This window comes from Phoca vitulina, unplaced genomic scaffold (genome assembly GCF_004348235.1).
Source record: "Phoca vitulina isolate PV1807 unplaced genomic scaffold, GSC_HSeal_1.0 scaffold29, whole genome shotgun sequence".
Lineage (NCBI taxonomy): Eukaryota > Metazoa > Chordata > Mammalia > Carnivora > Phocidae > Phoca > Phoca vitulina.
The window spans coordinates 4,846,979-4,857,178 of record NW_022589732.1 but is presented as its reverse complement, the minus strand read 5'-3'; the positions used below and the strand labels follow the sequence as shown (position 1 = coordinate 4,857,178).

At 34.9% G+C, this 10,200-nt stretch overlaps 1 protein-coding gene across 8 annotated transcripts in view; it reads left to right on the top strand.

Moving 5' to 3' along the window:
• The window catches only part of JMJD1C (jumonji domain containing 1C), a 338,905-nt gene that overhangs the window by 315,433 nt on the left and 13,272 nt on the right, over positions 1–10,200 (top strand). For all 8 annotated transcript variants that reach the window (XM_032423900.1, XM_032423899.1, XM_032423906.1 and 5 more), the window contains 9 exons: positions 1,166–1,255; positions 1,739–1,866; positions 2,061–2,274; positions 2,794–3,008; positions 3,698–3,976; positions 6,801–6,969; positions 7,533–7,623; positions 8,114–8,244; positions 8,612–8,734. In XM_032423900.1, coding sequence (XP_032279791.1) covers positions 1,166–1,255; positions 1,739–1,866; positions 2,061–2,274; positions 2,794–3,008; positions 3,698–3,976; positions 6,801–6,969; positions 7,533–7,623; positions 8,114–8,244; positions 8,612–8,734 — 1,440 coding nt within the window. The remainder of the gene's footprint in view (positions 1–1,165; positions 1,256–1,738; positions 1,867–2,060; positions 2,275–2,793; positions 3,009–3,697; positions 3,977–6,800; positions 6,970–7,532; positions 7,624–8,113; positions 8,245–8,611; positions 8,735–10,200) is intronic.

Below are 10,200 nucleotides of genomic sequence, written 5' to 3'. Positions count from 1 at the left end.
CTCAAATAAATAAATAAAATCTTTAAAAAAAAAAAAAAAAAAAGGAAAGCTTTTAAAGAAAACCAGTTTTAGACACTTTAGACTGGATTTGAATTTTATTTAGTCTGCAGCTTTTCATGAAATAATAGTTGTAGATTTTTTATGCTGAATAAAATGAGCTTTCTGATATTTATTGCATCTATTAACAGCTACAACATAAGTAGCTATCTGTGTCATCAAATTTATAGAAAAAGATATCCTTGAGATCAAGATAACAATATTTTTCCTGTGTATTATTTGCCTCATGCTGTGCCTTAATATGTTTACAACTCCAGGTATGGAGCCTTGTTTGAAGGCACTAATAACAAATATTGTGTATAAAATAGCAGCTTTTTAACATCCCATGGCAGTTCCTCTACATGTCTTTAAAGCATAAAAGGAAAAGAGCAGTAGCCTCAAATTTGTGTCAGTTTCTGATGTACTAAGATCAGGCGACAGCCCTGTTGGGCACAGAAAATAGTGAAGAGATAATAGGGGATGAGCGACAGAGAAGCTAAAATCAAATAAGGAAGATAGAGGTAACAAATACATTAATGACAATAAATAATGGTAACTTTAGAAAAGGCTAAATAACATATCAATTTTGTACCTTGTTTTTATAAAGTTATCAGAATGATGGAACTGTCTTATTTTTAAAAAACCGAACATTTGAAGCCTACCATTGACATTTTATATAATTGTGAAGCTTTTGGGACACCTGGGTGGCTCAGTTGATTAAGCATCTGCCTTCGGCTCAGGTCATGGTCTCAGGGTCTTAGGATTGAATCCCGCATCAGGCTCTCTGCTCGGTGGGGGGGAGGGGGGGCTGTTGCTTCTCCCTCTGCCTGCTGCTCCCCCTGTTTGTGCTTTCTCTCTCTGTCAAATAAGATTTTATGTATTTATTTGACAGAGAGAGACACACATCGAGAGAGGGAACACAAGCAGGGGGAGTGGGAGGGGGAAAAGCAGGCTCCAGAGCCCGATGCGGGGCTTGATCCCAGGACCCTGGGATCATGACCTGAGCCGAAGGCAGTTGCCCAATGACTAAGCCACCCAGGCGCCCCTGTTAAGCTCTTTTTATACAAACCACCAATTTTATAATTATAAAACCATGACATATAAAAATAAATATGTTGTAATCATACAGATAAAGAACTGTATGCTTGGATGAAGTGTGTGAAGGGACAGCCTCATGATCACAAACATTTAATGCCAACTCAAATTATACCTGGTTCTGGTAAGTATAAATGCAAATTATTTACTTAGTAGTGTAATAACTCTTGCTTGCTCTAGATTATTTAGGAGTATGTAGGGGTATAATGGAATGGAGAGGTAAGGTTTTTCTAATCTTGAATTGTTTTTGTTCAGTTCTTAGAATCTTCTATGTAATAAAGCTAGCAAGGTAAGCCCAGCCCCAATGATGAAGAAAGCCAGAGGAACCATTTTAGAGGGGGAAAACTAGAGTGTAATGAAAATGCTTATTAGATTTATGATATTCTCCCCTTTTTGAGCATACTGAATTTTTAATAGTAGAGGTAAGAGAGAAAATAGAGAACATGAACTTGGCTGAATGATCAAACCTGAAATAGAAGAGATGGAAAAAAAAAACGGAAAGAAAAGTGAAAGAACACAAGAAAACCTGCACAAGATAAACAGGAAAAATTTTATGATCTTAACAACTAGGGGCAATCCTTTTATTAACCACTATTATTTTTTGTAGTTTTGACAGATCTTCTAGATGCGATGCACGCTCTTAGAGAAAAATATGGTATTAAATCCCATTGTCATTGCACTAACAAACAGAATATACAAGTTGGAAATTTTCCTGCAATGAATGGTGTATCTCAAGTGAGTACAACTTTCTAATTATTCAAATGAAACGCATGGTTAAATTAATCAGCTTTGATATTTGAAATCCAATTTAGGACTTGTGTTTTGTAAACTTATGTTTTCTTTGTTACTGTATAAATATAACTACTACTTTTAACTCTGAATAATTGAAAAAGTAGTATTTTAAAAGTTTAATTGTTCTACCTTTACAGGTTTTACAGAATGTTCTTAATCACAGTAATAAAATTTCTCTGTGCATGCCTGAGTCTCAGCAGCAAAATAACCCTCAGAAGTCTGAGAGTAATGGCAACAGCAGCCCAGGGAGTGACGTAAGCACAGACAGCAAGTTAACTCCTCCAGAATCCCAGTCACCACTGCACTGGTTAGCAGATCTTGCAGAACAGAAGTCCAGAGAGGAAAAAAAAGGTGAATATAATTAAGTGTATAATAGAGGACCATAATATAACTGACAATGTACATTAATATGTAATATTCACTTATTACAATTTACATTTGTCTTTTGCTTGCATTATGAATGGTTTAGATTCAGGAAAACATTTGTTTTCTGTTGTTAGGAACTCACCTTCCTATGATTGTATCAAAATCAGTTAGAGAATCATTTGTGGATGAGCATATCATTAAAGCCACCAGGGCAGTAGATTTGTAATTTAAACTATACTTTCTCCCTGTCTTAGCTGTAGCATTTTTCATTTGTGACAGGTGCAAACTCAGCTACATGTGTAAGATATTGAGGAAGGCCTTTTCATATTCAAACTGTTTGACTCCATTTTGAAGGATCTAACCCATCCTCTGGTGTGTGTTCAGGTGAATAAATCACTAGTGCTACACTTTTTACCTCTCACTATCAAATGTAGGGTCCCGGTTTTTTCTGTACTTTAGCAGCATGCTTAATTTTATTTGAATTTTGTAAATGTTGTATTTCAGAAAACAAAGAATTTGCCCTTGAAAAGCAAATTAAAGAAGAGAGAGAACAAGACAACCCTGATTCTCCAAATAGCAGAACATCACCTCCTGTGTCCCAGAATAATGAACAGGGCTCAACTTTACGAGATTTGCTGACCACAACTGCTGGCAAGCTCCGTGTGGGTTCTACAGACGCTGGCATTGCCTTTGCCCCAGTGTATTCAATGGGAACCCCAGTGAGTAAGATGCCAGATTTTTGGTTTTCATATGGACCTTAAATTTAGATTTGGCTGTGAACCACACAAGAAATAGATGCAAATGAAATAAAAGACACTTATTACTAGGCATGCTCCCAATTGTAGTATAAATCTCATGGCTTAAAAGCTGGAGATTTGGGTTTTCCCCCCCAGGTGAAAAAGGTTGGGGGAGAGGCATTTAATGCCAGAAGAGCCCTAAGAGTCTCCTTCAGAATTTGAAAACAATGTATCCTGTAGGGGAAATAAATCACATGGTTAATGTTTTGTTACTAAAAATATTTAGTAATCAGTTTTTGTTTTAATTATGCACCAGAAGAAAATGAAAAAACAATAGTTGTATAGGTAGGCACAAATTTTTAGTGATCTTTAAAAGTATATGGGAGATTCCACCCATCTATCTCCTCTGCACTAGTCCTAAAATAATACAAAGGGCCACACTTACAGTTTCTGGGGACCTGGTAGTTTCTCACATAGAAGACCACCAAACTCTGGTTCATATCTGTTAGGAACAGCGTAGGGACTATAGATGTATATTCACTGACATGATTACATATTCTTGAAGGCACATAAAATGTTTGTGTTGGTTGTTTGCTATGTTAGGAGTAAACCAGAGTGAAAGTTTAAAGATGTATACATTTCCTCTTAATATATAACTTTTTCCCTAATAGAGTGGTAAAAGTGGAAGGACTATGCCAAACATTCTTGATGACATAATTGCTTCAGTTGTTGAAAACAAAATTCCACCAACTAAAGCCTCTAAAATAAATGTAAAACCAGAGCTGAAAGAAGAACCTAAAGAGAGCAGAAAATCACCCATGGAGGAAAACAATAAATTGTACAGTGATATACCACATTCTTGGATCTGTGAGCAGCATATTCTGTGGCTTAAGGATTATAAAAATATTAATAATTGGAAGCTTTTCAAAGAGTGTTGGAAACATGGACAAGTGAGTATTTTAAGCTAATTAGTGAAACTAAAACTGGTTGGATAGGAAGAAAGGGGAAAGATAGTACTTAACACATTTGGAAGTAAGATCAAAAACAAAAAGGTTAACAGAATTACTGTTTCTGAATTCTTATTTTTTGGTCAGATTTATATGAATTAAAAGGGAAGCACTGATTGATGTTATATTTTTTAGCTATCAGTCAACAGACTTTTAATAAAGCCATATATTTTATAAAATTTGGTACTTCCTTTTTTTACATTTGCATCTTAGTCCAGTTAACAGATTCATATCTACAGAAGCATTTGCCTCAGACTAACCAAAAGTTATGTAGATGTTTTTGCCTTTAATGTTCATCCATAGAACATTTTTTTATACATTAGTTCATCAGATCTTGAATGACATTATTTCATTCTGTTCAATGATGAAAATGATACTCTCTTTGACCAGAGTTTTCATAGAATGTTTGAGACACATTTCAGAGGGCAGTTTATTACATTAATGCAGAAATTGTGAACAAAATTAAGAATTTGCATGATTTAGTATTATGTTGTTTTTTTCTTGCTTTCTGGAATACATCGTTTGCAATTTTATTTTACTTTCTTCATTGAACAGATAGTTATTGAGCTCCTAATAAAATCTAGTCTTTGTGCTGGCCATTAAGGATATAAAAATAAGTAAGATGAGTAAACTTTAGTGCTAGTGGTTCTTATTAATCTTTTTAGGTCACTAATCCTTTTCACAATGTGAAGAAAACTTGGTTCCTTTCTCCCCAGAAAAAATTCATACCCATGTATCACACATACACAATATTTAGCTTTTTATTTCCTTTTTGTTGTTGTTGTTTTTTCCTTTGTTTTCTCGTTGGCTCCCCTTGAAGCCCTGATGCCATTGGCAGGTCATAATTTAGACCACTTGATTTGGTATGTGCTTGAGCTGTCAAGTAAATATTTTAATAAGTACGTTAAATATTCTAAGAACTTTGTTAAAGTGCTGTAAAAACCCAAAAAAGGGAATGACTAGGCTAGAGTACTAATTCAGAAATGCTAGTCTGAATTGATGCCTCAGGGGTTAAGTGAAATTTTTCTAGATGTGAACAAGAGGTTGGAAATAAAGAGCATCGGGTGCTTGGGGTACTGTTAAGTAGTTTTGTTTGGAACATAGATAAAAGAGTTCTGTGGGAGAATGGTGAGAAATGGTAGTTAGGGTTATGATTATGAAGGGCCTTTTTTTTTTTTTTTTTTAAGATTTTATTTATTTATTTGAGAGAGAGAGAATGAGAGAGAGTGAGCACATGAGAGGGGGGAGGGTCAGAGGGAGAAGCAGACTCCCCACTGAGCAGGGAGCCTGATGCGGGACTCCAGGATCATGACCTGAGCCGAAGGCAGTCGCTTAACCAACTGAGCCACCCAGGCGCCCTATGAAGGGCCTTTGATTATTACACTAAGGAGTTTGAATTTTATCCTGTAGATGATAGTTTTAATTGATGAGTCAAAGTAATCAGATTGACATATTAAAATAACTGACAGCAAAGCAGATTGGAGTTGAATTAGAGGAAAATAAGGCTGTAGGCAAGGAATCAAAATAGGAAGGTTTCCAGTATTTTGCGAAGATGATGATGATGGTAGCCTAAGAGTTCTGCTTGAGAATATTCTAATATGCTAGCTAATTTGCCCCTCATTTTTTTGACAATATGACTACCATTAGAAAGCGTGGCATAGGGCTGGATAGGAGTATTACTGGTTAGCCACAATACGGGCTGGGAATTAATATCTGAATTGCCAACAATAGTTAATTAACAGCTGAACCTATTTTTTATAGTTGGATATATTATTAGCCTGTTGAAGGGAAGTTTAATGGAGTGGTCCCCCAAGTAAGTAGTTAACCAGATTTAAGGTGATTTTTGTTTTTCTTTTCTTTTGAGATATCTTTTGTGATAAGAACCCTAGCTAGAGGTTATTCTGCTCTGTGGTTCCTGAAATATAATTATCTTAATGAAGTTTAAGATGACTTAATAAATAGTGTATTTTACAAGAGAGTCACAACTTTCTTTGTTCTCTATATCCCAGACATTTGCTTCTTTTATAATAAAGGAATTTAAAAAACCCAAAACCTTGGGGATAGTATATCAGATTGTTGTAGAGGTTTTTTTACATCGGCATTGGAGTTCTAGAAGCTTTTTAAATCTTCAGTTGTTAGTTTTGGGTTAGATAGCCTTGAGGGAATTCAAATTCATATGATTTCAAAGGAGAGATTTACTTTCAGGGAGTCAGCCATTAAGCTTGAAATTTAATATTTTGCCTGGTTGTTTAATATTTTTATTTATCATGATCCTTATGGAGGTAAAGAACGTGTGTATGTGTTTTAAGTGATACAAATTATGTTTTAATCTCAAGGACTATATGTGTTCTGTTAAAATCTTATTATATCTATCACACATATAGATACATAAGTAGGTTATGTTCTAGCTTCAAAAATTAGTCTATAAATAAAGCAGCCAAAAATCCATATTTATACTACCTAGAACTGAAATTTTTAATCTAGTCCTTTAAGACTTCTTTCCTGAAAATGTACTACATGTTAACTTTAATTTTAAAAAATGGCAATCTATTCTACATGGCATTCTCTCTTACTCTCTTTGACAGTATATTATGTCCATCTTTTCAGGTCAGGGACTATTTTCAGTAGTCCCTTTTATTTTCACAATTTGTCATTAGTCCTAAAACTTAACATGTTATCTGTTTGTTGTATATGTGTATAAAATCAAATTTTGGAAGTGTCCATATACCTTTTAACTTATCGATCTGTCTATTTATTTATTTATAAGCCTGCAGTGGTTTCTGGTGTGCATAAGAAAATGAACATTAGCTTGTGGAAGGCGGAGTCAATTAGTCTTGATTTTGGAGACCACCAAGCTGATCTCCTGAACTGCAAAGACAGCATTATTTCGAATGCCAATGTTAAGGAATTCTGGGATGGTTTTGAAGAAGTTTCAAGTATGTTGTTTTTTGTTTGTTTTACTGTTTTCTGAAATATATCCCCCCAAAATTATAAATTGCAAATATGACTTAACAGATTTTTAATCTTTGAAACTTCTATATTACTTTAGCTAATAAAGAAGAGACAAATACTTGGAAACAAGAGACTGGGTCTTATTCCTTTGTTCCACCCCTAGTTTCCTTTGACCATAAATAAGTTATTTAAACTATGTTTCCTTATATCATATAGGGAATATTTTTGGCAACCCCATAAATCTCTGAGAATTATATGTTATGTAAAACACTTAGAAAATTAAAAATGTTAAGACTAGTTTCAATAACAATTGTAAACAGATTTTTAAAGAATATTTTTGCAGTATTACAAATACCTAAATACATAAGGAATAAAAGTCCTAATACTATATAAGTACATAAGAAATTAAACTCAATAAGCAAGCATTCATTAAATACTTCCTATACAATAATCATCATTCGTTTTACATTTCTTCCTTCTTCTCCAAACATTAATAAAAATTAAAAGGCAGAAATTACCTTTTACTAATGAACTGCATTCTTTATAGAACGACAAAAAATGAAAAGTGGAGAAACAGTTGTTTTAAAATTGAAAGATTGCCCTTCAGGAGAAGACTTCAAGACTATGATGCCAGCAAGGTATATATTTTTAAAACGTGTTATTTTAACGCTTGGGTTTTTGAATTTGAGCTGATATTATCCCCAGAAGTAGGATAAGGAACTACATATTTAACCTTCAGGCATTTTCCTTGTCAATTAAAAATAAATTAAGAACAAAACCCAATCTCTGTATTCTCAGTAGGATAAAGTCTTTATGTTAGGGAAGTAAAGGAAATAATGCTAATATCAAAGGATGTGGGGTCTTGTTTAGGACCTCCCTTCTCTTTATGCTTTTAATTTGCTATGATTAGAGAAACAGAATTGCAGTTTTAGTCAGTGTCACTTCTGTTCTGTGCTTGTCCTGGTGTTAGGCATTCATTTAAACTGAATGAAGTCAAGGAAAGTGTTACTTGTCAGAATCCTTAAGGAAAGGTTGTATTATGTTTTGAACAACCTGAAAATTTTGTATATGAAAGCACCTAAGAATGTTAATCTGTATTCAAAAGAAGTCAATGTTGTTATTCTTCAGATACGAAGATCTTTTAAAAAGCCTACCATTGCCAGAATATTGTAATCCAGAAGGAAAATTCAACTTGGCCTCTCATTTGCCAGGATTTTTTGTACGCCCTGATCTAGGACCCAGGTTGTGCAGTGCCTATGGTAGGTATATATTTGCATTTCCGTGAACTTGGAATTATATGAAATTTTAACTGCTGTCCAAAGATAAATTGTCTAGTGATTTTTAGGCTCTACTAAATCCATTTTTTAGTAATCCATTGAAATCTTATTTCTATCAAACAGTATATTAGATATTAATAGCCAATATAGTTAAGTACTTGCTAATTCCTTGCAAAATATTTACATTTTCTAGTAATTTTATTTTTTATGGAAATTTCTTGGGGAGCAGGCTTTGGAACAAGGAAACTAAAGCTCAAATTACAATTAACAAATTTTCCTCATAGAGCTGATTTTAGGGGGACTATCTAGGATATGTATTCAGTCAAATAAAATTCTATTTTATACACAGGTGTAGCTGCTGCTAAAGATCATGACATAGGAACAACAAATCTCCATGTTGAAGTTTCTGATGTTGTAAATATTCTAGTCTATGTTGGCATAGCAAAAGGAAATGGCATTCTCTCAAAAGCAGGTAAAGAAACTTGAATAGTGGTTTTGGGGATGAAATTGAATAACCACACACACTAGGACTTATTATCTGGAATGTCAGCCTCTGAGTAAACAGCAAAGATTGCAGAAAGAATTGCAGTGGATATAGGGATATTCTGATCTTTATTACTTTAAGAGTGCTTGATTTACCTGTCTTTTTTCAATATAATAGAAATTTTAATTTTTTTTTAAGATTTTATTTATTTATTTGACAGAGAGAGAGAGACCGAGTGAGAGGGAACACAAGCAGGGGGAGTGGGAGAGGGAGAAGCAGGCTTCCCGCGGAGCAGGGAGCCCGATGCGGGGCTCGAACCCAGGACCCTGGGATCATGACCTGAGCCGAAGGCAGACGCTTAATGACTGAGCCACCCAGGCGCCCCTAGAAATTTTAATTTTAGAAATGAGTATTTTTATTTGCTCCTTTTCTATCTTTAATTGTTCTGTTTGTGAAAACAAACTGCTAAGCTTACTTTATAAACACTTTATTGGAGAATAGAAAGTGGGTCCTGGGGTTCTGAGATTGATTAGATTTGGTTTGTGCCTAAAACATTTTTCATTTTTTCCCCCTCTACTATCAGAGAGAGAAGGGATCTTTTCTCCTAAGTAGATGTAACCTTTCGGGGCGCCTGGGTGGCTCAGTCATTAAGATGTAACCTTTCTATCCATTGTATAGGTTTTAGATTCCATCCTCTGGATTTCTTTCCGAAACCTTGTTCCATCTGCTATCCCCTTCTGTGTAAATAGGTCTTTAACTTTTCCTCTGTGCTGGTTATTTTCTTCAGAGTAGAAGTACACTCTAGACTATTCCTTCTTTCTCAGAAGAAAACTTTCAAAACTAGACTTCCTTGCCACCATCTATCTATAGCTCCTGCCTTCATAACAAATTCTTTGCTCTTTGTCAACTCTTACTCACATTTCAGCTCATTTCAGGTTGGCCTTAAACCTGCTGCCTCACTAAAATTACTATTACTGCGGCCCTCGCGAACATTCACGATTGGACAAGTGGTTTCAGTGGTTTCTTTCTGGTTGTCTTACTGCTTGCCCTCTGAAATAAACAGCACTGGTAATGACTGCCTCTTCTTCACATAGTGCCCTTGGCTTCTGCTCCCCTACTTCGTAACTAACTTCACAGAATCCCAGGCTTTCCTCGACTCAGGGAATTTTTCTTTACCTTTTCTAGTTTACATGTACTTTATGTGAAATTCTATGCATGACCCAACCACCACATACCTCACCAGCTCTGTATCTGGAGCCAAGAATGTATCTTGAGCTTAGTGACTAGGTGCTGAGGACATGGGGGTTCCTACAGTATTCACTCTACTTTCCTGTGTATTTGACAGCTTCCATAAAACACAACCTAAATTCCCCCCAAACGAGAAACTCATTTTTATACTGTTTCTCAGCTTCCTAAATTGACACTTGATTATAACTGATAAACTCTTTGCCTCC